General features: G+C 27.6%; 2 protein-coding genes across 5 annotated transcripts in view; one reads left to right on the top strand and one right to left on the bottom strand.

The window, feature by feature from the left end:
• Window positions 1–2,677, top strand: part of LOC106680863 (1,5-anhydro-D-fructose reductase) — a 17,351-nt gene extending 14,674 nt beyond the window's left edge. For both annotated transcript variants that reach the window (XM_014420849.3, XM_014420850.2), the window contains exons 5-6: window positions 1,167–1,323; window positions 2,504–2,677. In XM_014420849.3, coding sequence (XP_014276335.1) covers window positions 1,167–1,323; window positions 2,504–2,632 — 286 coding nt within the window. In that variant the 3' untranslated portion in view covers window positions 2,633–2,677. The remainder of the gene's footprint in view (window positions 1–1,166; window positions 1,324–2,503) is intronic.
• Window positions 2,678–4,322: 1,645 nt separating this feature from the next.
• LOC106680859 (Kv channel-interacting protein 2) overlaps window positions 4,323–21,398 on the bottom strand; it is a 488,280-nt gene continuing 471,204 nt past the window's right edge. For all 3 annotated transcript variants that reach the window (XM_067047830.1, XM_067047833.1, XM_067047831.1), the window contains 2 exons: window positions 15,969–16,181; window positions 4,323–12,853 (listed from right to left, as the gene is read on the bottom strand). In XM_067047830.1, the coding sequence (XP_066903931.1) occupies window positions 12,743–12,853; window positions 15,969–16,181 (324 nt within the window). In that variant the 3' untranslated portion in view covers window positions 4,323–12,742. The remainder of the gene's footprint in view (window positions 12,854–15,968; window positions 16,182–21,398) is intronic.

Genomic DNA, 21,398 nt, shown 5'->3' with positions numbered 1-21,398 from the left:
TAAAAAAAAGAATAACATTTAAAATAACTTTAATTATTATTAAAGATAATTTAACTATAATTAATTAATTAGGTTAATCTAAATTAAAGAAAGATTATGTAGCTTAATCAATACAAAATGTATTTAATTTAATAATTAAATAGATTGATAAACTCAAAAGTTGTTAATTGATCACATTGGAGTTGTATATGATATAATTGTTATCCTTTTTAGAATTGTACCCTAAGATGGTATAGTGGCAGTTTTCCTTCTTTAATTGAGCCCCTGTAGGATTACTCACTATCCCTAAGCTTCACTATCATTGTTTTTTAGATGATACCAAATATTGTAATAATTTTTTTTGTCTTCATTTTTGGCTATTATTTTTAACCCAGAAGGTACAAGAAGAGTTCAGCCATCTTCCATGCATATGTAATATTTTTATAGTAACTATTAATTTTTTCCATTTTATTAGACCAAAAAAAATATTTAAAATTGACCTGGATTATACATAAGTCAAATTAGAACAGGATCTATATAAATTCAAAAATGGATATTGTTGAATATTGTAAGCAATGAAATTTTTAGAGGGAGCCCTTTAACTGAGATCGTGCAGTGAGCTCTTCATGGTCACTTAGACCTTTCAAAATGGCCACTTTTTGATGAGCAATGTATATGATACTAACAAAGCGACTCTAGCTGCTTTACCTATTTGTTGATACACTAGTTCCAGGTGTAACATCTGTGGCCTTTTTTTTTGTCATGAGAAGTGCTAAGGAATTATCCTCCAGTTAAATTTTTATCTAATATCATTAAGTTGATTTATTTAATGGAATAGAAATATTTACTTAAATTGACTAAACATATTCTGGATCTAGCTTACTAAATCATCTCAAATTTTCACAATACTATTTAATAGATTATAAAGGATCATAATACAACTCAGTTATTTTGTCAAAGTGGTATATCTTTTTCGCTTTTTATATTGCAATGATTTCCATAGCTTTAGAAACATTTTTGATCACTCATTTATGACTAGGTTTGTCTACCATTATATTATATTCATGTTTAATGAGTGTTAAGTATGAAAAGTTGAAGGGATGAAGACAAACTAGATGAATTAGTAAATAATATAAACTATAAAATTACCTTTTCCGTTCCCCTTTAAAATATTTTTTTCCTTCTAGGGTTCCTAGGCCTTTGGACAATCCTAGTGTACAGAAGATAGCTGAATGGCACAAGAAGTGTCCTTCACAAATTCTTTTGAGATATTTGATACAGTTGGGAGGGATTTCTATTATTCCCAAGTCCAGTAATCCAGATCACATTTGTCAAAATATTGATGTAAGTTGTTAATAATTACCAGAAAAACATATTACAGGTTGAGTATATAAAATTAATCTTTATGTTACCACTCTTTATAGAGAACCGCTATGATTATTCTGATTGGTGATTATTCCCCCTCCATGATAAGAGCCTCACTTGGCACATTTTCTAGTTGAAATAACTTCATATAATTAACTTTCCATTTTCCATTTTCACTTGAAATTTTTAACAAATGATAATTTCCTGTCTGTCATTTTCATTTTAATTTATCTTCGCAAAAATACTTTTAAATCTTATAAAGAAAATTGGCAAAACTTAGTCTACGCAAATAAAAATTTAATGCTAAAGCAGAGTTTTTATAACACTAAAATTATAAATAACATTATTTCATGAAGTTTTTCCATGTTGTACTAATTTGCCATGTTTGTATATTTAAATATTTAGTACTAATTGGAATCGAGGAAAAAAGTCTGATTATACAGGTATACAAAAAGAAACTTTTGAAAATTTGATTCAATGATTTTGGCTGATCTCTATATTTTTGGGTGCTAAAACTAAAAATAAACTCTATTTTCTTCTATAATGTACTAATTCTTGGCAAATTCATGATATGTAATAATAGGCTTATAACACAAAAATTATGAAAATGAAAGGAATACAAATACTATGATCTAGTTTAGACATTATACTATGAGTTTAATATAGAAATTATACTCCAAAACCAAAAAGAATGGAACTTGTGCTCTTTTTTTTATTTCTCTGATGCAATTTTGGGTACTACATTGAGTATTTTACCTATTCTGTATTAGAGAAGAAACTCTCAAAGAAAAAATATTTGAAGTACTACTTATGTTTATATTTTACAATTTGAAAATGTGCTTAGAACCCACAGTGTTTTTGTGAGGATTGATGGGGTAAAAATATATATTTTAATGAAAAAGAGTTGATTTATCAATTATCAAGAGTCAAATTTGATTACCTGTGCTTCTATATTACACTAGGACAAAAATTTCATTTTATTTTTTCTTTATTTATAAATAGTATACTTGTATAATGTTATGTATAGTAAATAATTGCATTATTTTGAAGGAAAGTTACATTAAATTTAAATAGCTATAATCTTACATCAAAGGAATGCTATTAGACAATAATTAGTCATTAATTGATCATGGAATTACATTCTCTGTTTTGGTTATAGTTATTTGATTTTTGCTTGGAACCATGTGAAATGAAAGAATTGAGCAACATGGATCTGTGCAATACAGGTAGGATGTATAGCTGCAATATTTGGGTTGGTACAAATAATCATCATGAGTATCCTTTTTAATGAAAACAGTGTGCTAAAGAAGAAAAAATAAATCTCTTAAATCCATTGTGTATTGATTAGATGATATTACTCCTCATATGATTCTTGAGATATAATCAACATATCTTTCTAGAGCTGTTGTACAAACCAGATAACAAGTGCAAAACCTCTTTGCTTGCCATTTGAATTCAAAAGATGCACTGTCATATGGACAATGACACTATAATTTATATCAAGTTGTCAGGGTACGTACCGTATATAATATTTTTGTTTAGGGGTTGATTATTCTTTCATTCAACTTGTTAATAAAAATCTTTTATTAATTTTAACAATGTTTTGGATTCTTTATTTCCATAATTGAGTCAAAAAGTCCCTTGTAAATAATATAATCCATTTTACAAATAAATTTCATCTAAAACCTAATAAAATTAATATTTTTGTCTTCAAACTGTAATAAGAATCGTTACTGTGTTTTCGATGAAATTTATTAGTAAAATGGATGATATTTTTAACCTTTAGGACTGGATGATAAAGGTAAAGACCCTGAAACCTTGTTGAGATTAATAAATGTGTTTTTAATTAAAATTTGATTAGGAAGAATAATTAACTCAACACCTAAACAAATATCATAGAGATTTCTTATTAGTTTAATACAGAATAATACCACAGGCAACTATAGCACAGAAATAGAATAATGTTTTTAGAAGTACAAAAAGATCGAGGTTTTAAAAGGAGTATTGTCCATTAAAAAGGAGGACAAAATTCCATGAAAGAGTATGTTTGATTACTTTTTAATCAGATAATATTCATCCTTGTGTTGATTAATATTCATTTTTGCATGCTTTTTCTTCCACATTGAAATGAACGATAATATTGATTTTGTAGTCTACCAATTTCCAAAAAGGGTTGTTAAAAAAAGTATAGCTCAAATAAAAAAAAGGACAATATTTTACGTTTCATTTACAATCTAATTTTACAGTTTCTAAACAATAACATTGGTAGCTATTATATCTCCTTTTTTTTGTCAAATTGTAATCTGTAAACATAAATATAGTAAACACACAAAAGTCCACTTATCCCACTTTGAATTTCTCAAATAATAAAAACGGACATTTCATATGAAATGACCCAATATAAGTTAAAAAAGATAAGTCCTATCAACTGAAATGGGTTTTTTAAATAAAATTGAAGAAAAAGTCATAGAGATTGAGGTGGGATTCAAAGACTTGAATATCATGAAAACATACCAGTAACAAACCTTGTTTTTCCTTCTATTGTTAAATAATAGGTTCTGAAATAAATATGTTTTTAACACAAATTAATTTGATCAGGAAAAGAATCTCTTCGGTGGTATATTTAATAAAAAAAAAAGTTTTTTTTTTATGAATGTACATATATTTGGACAGTAAAGCCATATAGAATATTTGGCACAAATAATAATCTTTTTAAAATATATTTGGTCAAATAATTATTAATTTTAATTTTTATCTACAGAAAAGTTTCAAATATTTAATAAAAGACAAACCACATTTTCATAAAGTTATATAAATCATAAGGAGCTAATTATTATGTTTTGTTTTTTTCTAACTTGATGACTTTTTTTGGTAATAATTATTCTTTGTATCAGAAATATTTCTATATATTTAAATAGAATTTGTTATGATTTTATCAATCCAAATCAGTTATCTTCTTGAAATTTTAAATTCTTTGAGAGAGTTTTGACTGTTATTAAAGTTTGAATGTTATGAATATAAAAAGCATTATTTTTTAAAACAGAAAAAATATTTATAAATTTTCAATTTTATTATTATTAATTTATGAAGTGTGAACTTAATATTTAATTGAGAATAAAATTGTTTACAATACATTTAATGATTAGATTACCAAATGATTACATTATCACTTTATGGATTTTTTAAAAAAATATTTCCACCTTTGTCAGAATTTACTTCATATTAATGGAAATAAGAATATTTAATGTTCTGTAAATCATGTTTTTTTTGTTTTGTTTTATAACTCCTCATGCTTCACATTCATTTCTACCAGAACACAAAATACTAAATAAAAACTATATTAAACTATTTACAAAGCTACTTAAAAAAACAATGAAAACTATTTTATAAATAAAGAAAATGGTATGGTCGGAGTGTTGGTAAAAAAACAACAATAAAAATATAGTGTAACCTATTTATTAAATGCTTAAGTTTAGATCCATCTTATAGGTTTTCATCAGATTTAAATCTTCAACCATATAACAGCCGATAAAAACCTACTATTTGGATCTAAACATTGGCATTTCGTAAATATTCAACACTATTTTTTATTGTTTTCCTTCCCACCACTGCATCCATCTCCTTCTTGATTTTCCTTACAGTCAAACTTTGATATATAATATTCCATAAATAGTGCTTAAATGTTTATCGCAAATAACAATCACTCCTCATTATAAGTTACATTCTTCAAATAGATGAAAGACAATGAGTGGATCCTAAGTTTTTCCAATTCCATATTGGTTTATACTCCTCTTTATTAACAGTGAATGGCATTCAAGTTACATAGAAAGGATCACACATAACTATACAATCATATTAATAAAAATTTTAGATAAAATTTTTCATATAAAACAACTTCCTTATATACAACAATTTATAAAATATATATGTATAAATTTTGTAAATAAAGCTACATCTAAACCAACTCGAGAGATCCATGTACTAGATGTGCAGTAAATATGAAACATCTACAAACAACATATACAAATTTGAATCAATATGAAATTCCTAATATACAGAATTATAATGTACACTGTTATGCAATTATCTGTAAGACAAGGAATTGGTGATTGTACTTGACTAGCTTTGTTACAAAACCGATATGTTCCACTTCAAATGCAGGATAATACAAGTGTTGGCAGATTTATCTATTTAAATAATTAAATAATCCTGTTATTGAAGAAGTTTCAAGTAATTATTGTTCCAACAATATGCTGGTTATTATTTTTTTTATCTCTATATTAATGTGTAGTAGCAATAACTAAACTTGAGATACATAATTTTATCATCAAATATATTATGATTAGTGACACAAACATATTATTGCAGGTGTATTTACTTTTTTTAAGTATACAAAGAGTGGCTATAAAAAAAACCGGAACAGTATGTAGTAAAATTACTTGGTGGTTTTTATCCACAATGTATATTTCCCTGACCTACGCTGATTCATGTGAATTATAATGGTCAAAGTAAATAATTTTTTGGAAGTATTATTTTCTATATTTTTTCTTTGACAATTTCCGTTGCCTAAAATGTTGTTCCTGATTTGACCTTGATAAGTTAAAAAATGTGACATAGGATGAGTATGGTGAGTAGAGTGGGTGTTTTAACTTAAGATTTTCATGGTTAAAATTCACTTGGCTGATGGTGTAGTCTAAGTTAGAGCATTGTCCTGTTGAAGAAGCCATAACTTTTCCCTCCCTAATTCAGATCCTTATAAAACTGTACAGAACTTCAGAGATAGCATTTAAAAGTATAGGGGACATGTTTGTTGCCTTAGGTTTTTTTGTCATTTGTAATGACTTCTCATCCTTCTTTGAGCTGTTAGAAACACTTAAAAAGTATCGATTGGTAACCACCTTCTTTCTACAAATAAATTATTTATTTATTTGGCTGATTTTAGATGTTTATAAAGAATTCAAATTGACCTTTTACTTCACTTAAACAATATTTTTGCAAAGGGATAAAAAAGAAAGGACCACATTGAATGAATAATATGGACTAAATAGTTACTGAAAACCTTGATAATAAAAGAGATAGTTAAGATAAATTGGTCATGTTACATAATTCATTTACTTCCTTTAGAACGATCAGACCGGGGTTTTTTTATAGCCAACATTATAAAAGTCCTGGAATGACTAAGAGCTTATATTTTAGAAAAAAACTATTAAAATATGTTTGTTCTAAAATATATATTTCTTTTTATATAATACTAAAACTAAAACATGAACTAGCTGTGATATTTTCAAGAAGTGTTAGAACTATAAGACTAAAGAATAATATGAAATCTAATGCTGCTCTAACTTTCATAAAAGCTAAAATATATATTAGCTTTTTATCCATTTTAAATGTTTAATTTATGATATACAATTAAGTGTTGATATAACTAGTGAAAGGGTCCAACAATAATATTTGTTTATGAATTAAGAAACATTGCTACCTATACAATGGTTTTAAATATTTACTCATCTACATACTGGTAATCAACAGTACGATTTGAGAATTTTATTATTTGAAAACTTGAATTTTAGTAATCTAAATATTTGTGATCAGATATATATATGTATATTTAAAAACAGATAGGTAAATTTTCAGTTGCTTAGCTCACATGAAAAATGATATATTTTTCACTAATAACTTCATGAACATATATAATTACAAGTATTTATAACTGATTATTTTATGATAAAGTAATTATTTGATTTTATCTGTAGTATAAAAAATAATTAATTGGTTTTAGGTTATTTATCAATAAAATTTATTTATTAGTTACCTCAACACACTTGAAATCTTTATCTGGTTTCATCTAAGATATTTTCACAACAACTGACTTAAATGATGAGGTTTTAGTGTCAAGCATAAATGTTAATGAACTTATGAATACATTTTGACACTATATGATCTAAAACCAATGAATTATTCCTTATGTTGTTATTGCTATAGGAAAATACTTGTAGTAACAGAATTTCTATAATAATCATTATAAAGTTTAGTTGTTAATTAAAATTAATTTTTTCTCATTAAAATTAATTTTTAGCATTACAGACTTAACTGTTTGCTTCTAAAAAAAAAAATAAAAATAAATAAATAAAAGGACAAATTCGTCAAAATATTTCACTTGAAATAAAATTTCAACAGTAACATATGTTTATTGCTTGTGATTTTAATGTTGGGAACTTTTGTCACCTCTCTATGGTAGATAACCACCTTCTTAATTTTGAATCTATCAAATATGAGATTTATTGATAACATATAGTCTTTAATTTCCAATATGTTTATCCAAAATCTATTATAAATAATCTGGTATGGTGCAGCGCATCACTCAACTTTCACTCACTAACCTTCCTATGTCCCCAAGTTTTGTGTAGATCATTGAGCTCATGTTGAAGTTATTGCCATTTTTGTGGTTTTTGAAAACAAAAACAATAATAATTACTAAAGAGCAGAGAAGACGAAAATTTTGAACAAAATATTTTTATTTTTCTGTTCCTATAAAAGTTCGTATTATAGGGTTTCTTGAGACAGGAAGAATAAATATCAATGAGAATAAAATCTATCAGATATTAAAGACCACTTAATTGCTCATTTATTCACCGATTTTAATCAAAATCGTCAGAGCTGTTTAAGAGAAAATTTAAAAAGAAATGTTAAAAATTGATTCTATAAAGTGGCACTTCTGGTAAGTTGATTTTAGATAAAAAGTTTCTGTCACATCCCAGGAATATACCCACCTTAAATTTGTAATTTCATTTATTTACGACTTTTCGTTTTTGAGCTGGGCTGTTCGCAAAGAGAAACTCAGAACATTTTGTGAAACTAGGTTTTTTGGAATTAAGGGACCTCAAAACATATATTTCTGTCAAAAATTTAAATTCTAAGTTTTTTAGAACGATACTCTCCCTTACTACATTTTCATACATATGTAGGTGAAAGTAAAAATTGTATGTATTCCATAATATCTAAACATTTATTGGTATAATTATTCTAAAAAGTTAATTTTTAGATTTATTTTTTTAAGAAATTTATTTTCAAAATAAAAGATGGAGGAAGTAGTAAAACACTACATTAATTTTAAAAGGTTAAGAGTTAATTCCTTCAATTTATATTTGAGGAATCCCCTTCGGATGAAAATTTGTACAAACACTACTTTTTTGGTTTCTATCAGTTCTTTAATCAAGCAATCCCACAAATAACTCAAATTTTAATGAATGCCTAGTTAGATAATAATTAAAAAAAGTTTCCTTGATATAATAGTTTTTTCATTTACCAGTAAGTAAGATTCAAATAGATTTTGGGCAAACATATAGGAAGTCAAACACAATAAGTTATAAATGTTTTGGAAATAATGATAATCATTTCTTTACCAATGAATACAAGCAAGCTAAATCTCTATGTTCCACATAAGGTTTAATGTTTTTACTAATCCCATAACTAATAAGTTATTCGTAAAATATTGAAATTAAATTTGGAAAAAAAAAGGAAAGATATGAAATGAAAAAGAGAAATAGTTGGTAAATCTCAACTCTCCAGGTATTGCAAACAAAACCAGGACATATATCAGGTTCAACACTATTGTAGTTAAAAACCTTATGGTAAAATTACTTCTCCTTTATTCCCTTCAATTTTTCTAATATTTTATCTTTTGGAATTGTTGTATAGTATATCATGTATTATTATTACTAAGCACACTCCTTTTAACATGGTTTTCATTGATATATATTTAATTTTAATTTTAATATTATTACAAACAAATTAAGTCAGTGACAGGTTTCAGTCATTACAATGGTAGTCATGCTGAAGGTTCTTATATTTGCTGAATAATAAACAATGCTTTAATTGGGTTTTTAATATGATGTTTAAAACTTGCCTTTTTTAAAAAAAAAATTACATCATGATCTAATTTGTTTTATGATTTATTCTTAATACCTATTAATTTATTTATTATCTAATTTATAATTTTGAATAGAATAATATGAGAATGAAGTAAGGCAAAGCATTGTTTAACATATGAAGAGTCAAATTAAACATAAAAAAAAAAAGAACAAATAATTTAGAAGTTATGAATAGTTTTAGAATGGTATAGATGGTCTTGGATAAATATGAAAAAATCTTTCTAGAATAAGCTTCACTGTTATTAAAAAACGTTCATTGTTAATGTTTTTCATTTAGATTTGCACTACGTCTCAGCCGTTTCATTACTCCTTCTAACTTTTAATGGGTTGTGGCATATTTCTTATTTCAGGTTTCCAGTTTTACTTTTAGTTTTGAGTTATCTGCAAGTTTACTTTGATTCAAACAAGGTTAGATAAGGTTTCAAATTAAACAATACTGTTGATTTTTACAGGAATTGGGTATTTTATGTATTTTGGGTTTTTACTGCACAATTTTGCACATTTTGGTTTTTTTGCTGCACCAAAATCCGGTCTCTACCAATAATAATGTTAAATAACATTTAGTGGTATATAAAATTAGAAACCTATAAAACCTAGCAAAATTTGAAAATTTACCATGCAGAGAATTATTTGTATACTAACAGTTGTAATAATCACCTGTTATTTTTTAGTCATCTCATAGTTTTCTTCTAATACATATTCCCTCAGTCAAATATTAATACAAAGTACAAAAGGATACAAGCATTAAAATACTATACCATGAAATTGGAAGGTAAATCAAAAGAATCAAGTTCTTTCTGCAAGAATGAAATTTTTAAACTTTATCAACAAGGTCTGTGTTACTGATTTATTAGATTAATTTGTGTTGTCTCCCATGACCATTAAATTTATAATTACAATGTTTAAAAACAGGTCAGTGAACAAAATTTAAAAAAAGGGGGGAGGGCAAAAAACGTTCACTTACTGTATATGAATAATATGAAATATTCCAAAAAGCTATGAAAATCCAAAAATAAGTGCAAGTGAGCTTGTAGAACGTATTATATCACAACACGATAAATATATTACGCCCCAGACTTATAAAAGTTTATGAAGCAACTAGAAAGGAGGAGCTGTAAGAAAAAAAGCTCTTATAAATGAAACAAAAAATAAAACATTGTATTTTATCTGGGTTTATGTAAATGAGTCATTCTCATTCTGAAAAAAATATTTTGTTTTCTGATAAAAACAAATTCAACACTTTTGAGTCAGATGGAAGGAAATTTATATGGAGATAAAAGGATAAGCAAGATGGTAAGAGGGTTTTTGTTGTGGTTTAGGGTGACTAGAGAGGTTGGAAAAATTCTTATCTAAAAAAAATGAAATTAGGAGTATTGAGCATCTATTTGTTCCAACAGGATAATGACCCTAAGCACTCTTAAAAACAACCAAAGAGTGACTACTGTATAATGCACCACCACAATCAGTAGATTGTAAACCCATCAAAAATATATAAGTACTGCTTAAGTTGAATATCTCAAATCTCAATGTTCTTAACTGAAAGATTTAATTTCAAATTATGGGAAGCTTGTAATGATGTCATTATTATTGTTTAAAATTCATTTCTGAACAGGAATGAATAGAATAATTTTGTCCACATTTCTATTGATTGCTCAAATTATAGAAAAATAAATAGTATATTCCAGGAATTCTAATTTAAAACAATAGAAATTATCTCCTTGTACTTAATTGTTGAAAATAAGAGAAGTGTTGAGATGCAAATGACTAATGGTAATAAATATACTTGCTAATTTGAGAGCATGTTAGTTGATCAAAATAATATATCATTGAATTTGTTACTCCTTATGATGTTTAAAATTTGTTGATTGATTGATCTTAACAGAAAAGTTGTCTTTTATAATTCTACAATGGTCAAGTTGCAGTTAAAGTGAAACAAAAAAAATTGTAAAAACCTGTTTGATGTATTTTAAATAAGAGTGAGAGTGTGGCAGGCCAACAAGTAACGATGACTGAACTGGTCAACTGTTTCATTTATAATTTTATATTTAATATAAACTCATTCTACTATAGTTACTAAGTTCATGGTATGATTCTAAAAATAAGTTATAATATTTATTTTACTTCTGCTTTAACTCAGTAGTTTATACAATTTAATGTCATCCAATTCCTATATATTCAAATGATTTAAAATAAAGTGTCAATAAATAAATGAATAAATGAAATTTGTAATAAAATGAGGTATTATGAAAAATGTTTATTTTTCTAGAATAGCTATTATTTAGAATGTTAAGACTGGACATTTAATAATATTTACAAAACCATCTTTTAAACAGAACCATTAATTTAAATTATATAGGTTTATAGAATAAAAACATCCATCATGGAAATGTTTCTTGGTTTTTTATATCAATGTTTACACAACTTATACAGACTGAAATTCATTCAATTTACCTCTTCAACCTGTTACAAATGTGGAATGGATGGTTTGGTCAATTAATTATCTTTAGTAATCTAGCATTAGTTTATTTTACTAGACAGTTATAAATAATTGTCATGTAATTTTGTATATTTTGACACTAATAAGAAATCTGTATGAAATTTAGTCCCATGATATCAATATTTTCAATGTTTATTGTTATACTAATGATTTTTTTAAATACATACACTTGTCTATGCTAAGTCTCCACAATTTTTTATATTCTTTATAATGATTTCCAAGCTGTAACAATAACAGATTAAAAGCTATGAATAAAACAACTTCAACTCAATTATTTAAAACACTTTTGTTTTCAGGTTTCAAAATACCTCTTTTGTCGATGTTCTAATATACATTAAAACTAAGATAAAGTTAATAGTATATTTATAGAATATTAACAGTTAAAATATAAGGGATAGATTATAAATAAATATGCCTTTTATATGCTAATTGAAAACACTGACTGAATTTCTGTGAGTTTAATTAGATATTAACTTCTTAAAAGCGATATTGACAGTAATACGATATAAATAATAAGACTGGAATGTAAATTATTCCAATTTAAACTAAAATAATTACTTTATGAGAGTTATATTTCAGCTTTTTCCTATTAAGTATATATATTTTTTATCAGTACTTTATTTAACAATTCTATGAAATAGTAAATGGCTCACAGTGGTATTTGAGAAGATTTTATAAAGATAATTTTGTTGTAACAGTTTTTGTTATAAAGATGGATCAGGGCTTATTATGAGAGTAAATATTCTCATTCAATAAATCATGAGTAAAAATTTACATTCATTGTTGAATTGCAGATGAGAAACTTTTAATTTATATTGAAATCATCTTTGTTACCAAATTTAAGGAATCATCTATGACCTACGGCAAGGTTGCCCGAGAAGTGAAAGAAATTCACTGAGAACACCTAGACCTGCAAATCACTGAAGTGATACGTTGTGCCTGGTCGCCAGGCCAAATTGATGTAGCCCCATCACAGGACTGTGTCTAAAGTCTCGAGGGATTGGAGGATCTGTTCATTCTTCGAACACCATTCCACCAGTTCATCAATTGTTACAACACCATCTTTGTTTGTGTCAATTAGCTGTAAAATAAATTATTAATAAATATAAAATCTAATTATGAAACAAAATTATTATAAATAAATAAACCAGATAAATTATTTCAATATTAATAATTAATAGATAAAGCAAGTAGAAATTAATTTTTAAAAATATATGTTACTTTCATAAAAATGCGATTATTTTTAATAAAAGCATTATTAATCAAATAAAACTTTAATTTTTAATTTTGAAATTCCAACAATGAGATTTAATTTGTAAATAATAGTTGAGTTATTGATCATTTCTTTATTTTTGAAAGTTGTGTTTTGGATTTAGGAAGTATATTGACGTTATGAGATCAAAAATCAATTCTTAATTGTAGAATAGGCTAACATGGAATGTTTCTATATATGAATGATGATGTATGTTTAAAAGATAATATAACTTTGCCATTACTAAGATATTTATTATAATTTAATAATAATTATAAAAATAATGCTGGATCCAGCAGTTTAAGTTATTCCAAGCACAATATGTTTGACCTATGAAATGAAAATTAATTTAGGATCGAATTTAATGGGAATAGTATGAAGATGGTTGATTGAAAAATTAAACTAATTTGAATTTGTCTGAGATGATAACACTAAAATTTTAAACAGAAATGATTAAAGTTCTGGTTTTACACATTCTTTCACTAGTTTCACACATTAAACCAGGACTTGAAGAATGGATCCCATATATAAAGCAATTAAAAGCAAGTTGCCTCCAATCCCTCGATATTTCGAAAATGGTTGGTAACACCATCTGGGGTGTGGATCAAATTAGTATGTTAATCCTATACCGAACTCTGGTGTGGTCAAAGTTGGATTACGGTTGTAAAGCCTACAACTCATTGGGTACCATCTTGAAATTTCTGGACTCTGTACAAAATGTGGGTCTCAGAATAGCCACTGATGCTTTCTGTTCCAGCCGTCAATAGTCTAGATGTCGATGCTGGTGAGCCTCCGCTCGATCTTCAAAGACAGCAGCTTGACCTCATTTACTTTGAAAAAATCATCTCTGCTATCAATGAATGAGTTGTTTCCCAATAGACATCATCTAAACAATCAACAATTCAACTTAATAAAAACAACATCTTTCACAGTCAGGGTTTCTTCATCACTGCTCAATTTAAACATAGATCTACCTACTTTACAAGAAACTAGTATATCACCACCTTATCTTTGGGGACTTTCTTCCCTCAAAATTTGTCTTTCCCTTTCAATGCTACTCAAAAATAACACTCCGCCATATCGTTATAAACATGCGTTTCTTGGATTGCAAGACAGATATAGGGACTCTGATATTATCTATACTGACAGCTCCAAGAACATCATAGGTGTGGGGCCTCGATTGTGAGCTATAATTGACTATATATACTTTCTCTGTCGATGATATGCAGTACTTATAAAGCTGAAATTTTAATACCTTAACATTTAAATTAAATACCTTAACAGCTTAAACAATTTTCTTACCACAAAAAAGAACAAGTTATCAATATAGATTCAATGTCAGCAGAGGCCAACTTTTCTGTATATAAGATCTACTTTTTATCTTAAAAGTGTGTCGCTATCAGTGGTGTAGTCACAAATTTTCCAATGTGGGAACGCTTTCCATTTTCCAGTGTGGAAACGCTTACCATCTTCTGAGAATTGAATAACATCAGGCGATCCAGAATGCCCCCACTCCTTTACAAGGTATTTATTTGACAGCTATTTAAAATCGTTGAAACCCATTCAGCCATTGTTGAGTTGTAACTTGGGAAACTTCCATTTTTCAAATTAACTTGTTTCTTTTTACTATTAGAAGACAATTGTTTGTTTTATTTAAGTGTACCAATATCATTATTTTTTGTTATTAATTTTACTTTCCTCTTTTATTAAGAAGCATTATTCTTATCTATTTATTTTCTTTTTTTTTTTCTTTTAATAAGAACATTGTATATAATTAGGGGTGTCATTTATATGAATATACCCCCTCATAATCAACTGTTAAAAAAATATATATAAAATAAGTTATATCAACCATGTAAGACCCACCAGGCCGATCTGGTATAAAAATAAAAAAAACTCGGGAAAAAAACCGGGTCGCCTAATAATATATAGGATTTTTGGAAAAAGCAGAGTGGGAACACCGTTCCTGCCTCACTACACACCGGTCGCAATGGACTTGTCATAGGCGTAGTCTAAGGGGGAAGAAGGGGTGTGAAATGCATACTATGGTTATCTATTGTGTTTTAGTATAAGGTGCATTCCAGCGAATATAAAGCAACAACATTTATCATTCACCATTGTAAAAAAGTAATCGAGTTCCCATTCTTCATTGAAGTTATAAGTTTTCGATTTTTTCGGTTTACTACTCATGTTCATGGGTATGAAAAAAAAAAATGAAAAAAAAAAGAATGAAAAAAAAAATATGACAGTTTAAAGCATAAATATAGATTTAAATATTTTTTTAGAAAATTCAAAAACTCCTGAACTGCGGTAATTATCTCCGTTACATTGATAGAAATAATAAAATATGCTACTCACTGTTAAGCACATTTTAACTGACTGCCGAGAATACGACACTCTTAAATCTTTATATGGTTTACCAGCAGATCTCCGTTTCATTTCAGGATAAAAACCAAATTGTTGATAAACGGTTTGTTTCTCAATCATTCCAATCTTTATTATAAAATTTACTCAAATTTTACTATAGGTTCTAATGTTGGAATAGTTACATGTTTCAATATAATAGTGGCCATGAATCCGGACCATTACCCCCGTTCTGTGTCTAGTCGAGGGTACAGCCTTAAAGTCTAGAATTAGAAGACTATCCTTTGCAAATCGAAAAATTAAGGCAATAATAAATGGTTAATGCGTTAAAATAATAATATATAAAAAAAAGGATGGGAGAGGAAGGTTTCTTTTTCTCTGCCTAAGAAAGTATTCTTACTTTTTTTCTAAACTGATTTCAGAAGATATTTTTTCAGTTAAGTATTGTGCTTATAAACATCCCATTGTTAAATTATTTTTTTTATAAAGTAACTCTGATAGAAAGAATGTCATAAAAATAACACCACAAACAACACAGAGAGACAAATATGAGGATTTTTAAGAGTAAAAAATCGCTTACATGAAATATTTTTTCAACGTGCTCTTTGGCTGAGTGTTCTTCCACCACAGGTTGGGTGGATCGGCCAAGCATGTCATAGATGGAACATACCACTTCAAGCATCTCCTTTTTGGTGATCAGTCCGTCCCCATTCAGATCATATAGGCCGAAAACCCATTGAAGCTTTTCTTCCACACTTCCTCGTGAAACTTTGCTCAAAATGCATAAAAAATCCTGAAAAAAAATTGTATTAGTTTTAACTATTAAACTTTATCGAATATAATTAAATTTGTGATCTAGTTCAGCCAAATCAAGTTCAAATCGAGATGAGAAATCTCAGGTAAACCACTTAGCGAGAAATCAACCAGCTAATGGAACCATTCGGGCGTACAGTCACTCTTCGATTCTATCTAGATCTTCAATAGCATAATTAACCGCAAAAAAAAAAAAAAAAATACTGAAAATTATATATAAAGGAAATATATAAAAAGATAAATATACAAAGTTGAAAATTTGATTATCTATAAAATGTATTTAAATTTATTAATAAAGTTTGGATAATATCTTTAAACGAAATAGTAATTAATCTTAAGTTATAGTGAATGTTACCGATGTTATTTAAGTCCAATTAAATAATGGTATCTAGTACGAGAGATTTCATCGTTGAGGGATCGCAGAGAATGTTTTTGATCATACAAGCTGAAAGAACTCTCACCGTATATCTCATAGGCTGAAAATATGAACGTATGCAAAATTTGATAGGTTCCTATTAAATTTAATTGATCAAAGAAATGGTTAACTTTTACTTAAATTTATCTTATTTTCTGCCACTTTTTCCGTTTGAACAAAACCTTGATTTTAAAACCACGTTAGACAGCAAAAGTTTTCGAAAACTAGGTATTAAACTATTTCAGGTACACGCAAACGGATGTCCATTTTATAAAAGAAAATTCACAAATATTTCGCTCATTTAGAGAAAATGTTGATATCTTCTGTACAATTAGATGTAGAAGTCTCACTATACACACAAATTGAAACTTATTAAATGCACCAAAAAATAATTTATAATAAATATTTTGAGACTAAGATGATGTAATACAGTAACTTCAGGGCCCAGGTTTGATATTTTGATATCATTTTCTGACCTATCATATGGATAGATTGAGGTTTGGTGTGTCTATAATAGCTGTCTATATTTTATATATTTATTCAATATATATATGTTTAATAAACAACTTAGAAAAAGTAAAGAAAAATCTATTTGCTCATAACTATGTTTTATACCGAATTATGTGATTATCATTAGAAGGGAAATTAAATTCCCAGCAATTAAACTGCGTCGGAAACGTTTTACGAACTCAAGTACCATTCTGGCCTGCTCTGATTGCTGTAAATAAACCAGTACCTTCTGAGACTTGTTGAACTGGGAAATAGTGAGGGAGGATTAGTAATCAGGACATTATGATTTTTCCAAACATTTTTATTTCATTAAGTTTTCGATTTTTAATTGTTCTTATCAATATCACAAAAACGGTTATCTTTTCAATACTTAATTAGTAAATTAAGTTCTGACAAGTGAAGGGCTTACTAGTACAAACACTATTGACCCAATTGTTGGTGTCTCTTGAGGCACAATTTTTGGAGTCTTACTTCGTTTTAGAAATGCTCTTTCAAACAACACAGTTTTAGGGTTTTGAATATTGAATGAGTATATAAACCCAATACACTTTAATTTTTTTTTTGGGGGGGGGGAAGACAATAATTATGCCATATAAATGAGCTCGCTGGTCAGATGGGTTTTGGTATTTCTATAATAATCGGAATGAGATCCCTTGAGAGGGTACCTGGAATTTTCTCTAATTAAATGTTCTTCCTGATCCAATAAATAAACAGAACCAGGCCACCACCGCGTTGGTACCGCAGTATTATTAAAGACGCGTTGCGGGTGCAGTTAATTGGATCTCATGACAACTGGATCACTCATCGAGAAATAATCCTCAGCAAATCATTCTATCGAATGCCTATCGGAACTGATTTCAAGAGTAACATGTCAATACGTTTTCAATATAAAAATATGAGTGAAATTTAAAGTAATAGATACACTTTGATATTGAGAAAAAAACAATCAATTATTTATTTAAAAATTTGAAATCTGAAATTTGAAAGAGGAATTTTGAAATCAACTCAATTATAGACTGATAAACTCTATCAACTTGCTAATTTCCTATTCTAATGTATATTAAGGAAATAGATTAATAAAATACACCGACAAATTAGTTTGAACATAGTAAGATAACGTAGAACTATGTAAACGATTTGAATATTCCTTTTCAGCCCGCTCCCCTGTCTTGAATTTCCTTACTTCTAATATTATAGGAGTCTGATCCACAAAATCCAGATAATAAAGCATACATCTGCAAACAATTTAAAAAAATAGTTTCTATCACATTTTAAACGGAAACGCTTTTATCGAAGTTCTAAAAACTTTTTCTAGTTAATTTATTAGATAATTGATTTAATTATTTAACGAATTAGGAATCTTTTCTAGATCTTCGCCTACAAATCCTAAACGGTATGTCCTACCGTAAGAGTCATTGTATAACAAACTAAACTATATTAAACTGTGCCTCCAATGAATTATGTTATGTAATAATTCAAGTCGAATGGTATTCAATCCACGGCGTTAAAGTACGATCATAAAACCACTTTCTGTTGTTAAATATTGATTTCATTGAATTCTAGACCAGCTATTGGAGAGCGCAGAACGAATTTAAACTGATAATAAATTTTGTCATTTGCTTGATATTAAACTAATTAGCTGCTTAGTCACCGTTTTAGGAGCGCCAGTAATAAATAATATTTAGTTTTTAACAGTTTCCAGTTTATGATATTCTATCTGACTCAATTAATAAGTTATGGTACTCATTCGACGCAAAACTTTATGCTTTTTAATTAGACATACAGATTAATAATTAATTCTCAATAAATATTTGGGTCGCTAGAAATGTGTTTCCATGTAGTGTGATTGAAACTAATTTATAATAAAATTATTTGTAGATAAATGTTACACGAGTTGAATTTTATGCGTCGAGGTCCTGTACTCCTAAACCAAAGCTCTCTAATCATTACATCTCAATTTAGAACTTAGAATTAGGATCAGAAATAAATATTTTTTTAACATTCTATAGTTGCTCCATGATCTAAAAACTGTGTTACTTATAAATGTCATGTGCGTAAGTATGTACATAAGTGGATTATAATGAATTAACTGATAATTGTCTTTTCGTTTGAAGTTATTTTATATTTAGTTCAGAATAAGAATTGAATTTTATTTGGTTTATTGGTTATTATTTATATAAATTGTATTGTAGAAACAGTATAAACTAGGTTAGTTTTACTATTGCAGTTTCTGGCTAGTTGTGTTTTCTTTTAATTGTATATTTCTGTTATTCTGAAGAGTCATGGTACCAGAATGAAATTTATTTTCTATTCTATTCTAAACAATATACGAGAGACTAGCATTCTCTCCTTTTGACTTTAACGATTCAGTATTGTTGGGAAATTAGGAGCTATTCGAATGGAGATGAGGAGGAAATCACAATGATCAGCCTTAGTGGTAATCATGACAGCTTCAACAAAGCTGTTCGTGGATTTTTCATATTTTTAATGGAACGTTAACGTATTTACTTAATTAATGTCATTGTTTTAAATACAAAATTATTGTTTACATAAAAATGATGTATTGACATGTAGGGGAAAAATATTTGATAATCATCAATTTAAAATATGCCTTATTTCATGTTGAGCCATTGCACTTCGACTCAATATACTTTTTGAACATTACTAATACGGATTTTTCTCGAATTTTGCACAGATGTAGTATATGTATAGACTTGAAAAAATGTGATATTTTACTAAGACATGTCTACTCGTCTTTTAATTACTGAGATGTTAATTCCTCATAAATGGGTTAAACACGCAGAACAACAAGTTTTAGAATCGCTGCGGGAGCTTGCTTAACTCAGCTAAAGATTTGAGATGAGTGTAATTTTATAGTGTATCTCATGCCTTTTCATGTGGTATGCGACAGTAAGTATGCTAAGATAATATTATTTATCTAATTTAAAATTTTAATTTTCTATGATGGTTGAAAGTAGATATTTTAAAATTTTCAAATTTATTCCTTGAATAGGTTGTATTGATGTCAAATACAGGGATAAATATAAATGAGGGACGAACTGCTTCTTGGTTAAAAAAAAAAAATTAAAAATGAAGCACTACTTCCCAAAATCAACTCTTTATTCGCATGATTCGGAACCTTACGAAAAGGAAATATCAAAATATTCTGATAAATTTAAAATAGCTCTTCTGATTTTTTAATTGAGTCATTATTCCGGGTTATCGTTATTTTCATGAAAATTGTAATATTAGAGTTTTTAAAATAATTAATGGAAATAAAGAGTTGAATTTTCTGAAGTGGTGCTTCAGTTTTTAATTTTTTTTTTTTAATAATGAAGCAGTTTAGGACCCAGATTTATATGTTACTCTCTGATTGACATGAAAATCGAAAATTTTCAGATATCTACTTTAAACCATCAAAGAAAATTAAAATTTTACATTAATGAATTAATGTTTTTTCATACATTAATTAATGAAATTAGAACATAAATGTTCTTAAGAATAATTACTTCCATTTGCATTTTTTTTATAACCACTTTAAAACAAATGCTTAGGCTGTTGTTATTAAAATATATAAGAAGTTAAAGCCCGCGAATTAATAGTAGGTGGTGGCATGAATATTTCGAAAATGTTATAGAATAAACTGAGCCAAGGAATATATTTTAACTGCCTTACATTTCAGCCCTTTATTGAGAATTAATATACCAAAGTGTTTTTTGTAATGATTTCTAAGAAAAGGTTCACTCGAGATATCCTCGTGATTATTTCTTGTTAGTATCTACGTGAAGCCAAGTTTAGGTTATGAGCAGTTTTTATACAATGACTTGCAAAATGTACCTATGCGGGTCATAGCACTTTTCTCACGTTCTACTGTTTCCACATCAATTAGAACTCGAACCAACATTGAACGAACCAACGCGGCCAGCCGTGTCTGCACATTCCTTGCTGTGTAAGTAAATACACACATTCTTTATCATGTATGGCTGTTTACTATACACCAGCCCTGTTATATGGTTGGTAAATGTAATGCTTGTTAATATTAAGAAGCATTAGGGGCTTCTGTACGATGGTCCAGTCACCTTCATTTGTACATACTAGTTGCACCATGCGAATCGATCACATGCTATATTGATCAGGCATATAATATGGAAATTAATAAGTGCAAGTATTTATTAATGAAAGGTATATCGGTTTTTAATATATTTTTTATTTAAGATTTTATAATAGTTATTCAAAACGAGCGATATATAAATATTTTTTTATATTAAAAAA

This window comes from Halyomorpha halys, unplaced genomic scaffold (assembly GCF_000696795.3).
Source record: "Halyomorpha halys isolate HHAL.00 unplaced genomic scaffold, Hhal_1.1 Scaffold297.1, whole genome shotgun sequence".
NCBI lineage: Eukaryota > Metazoa > Arthropoda > Insecta > Hemiptera > Pentatomidae > Halyomorpha > Halyomorpha halys.
This window is presented reverse-complemented; position numbering and strand designations above follow the sequence as displayed.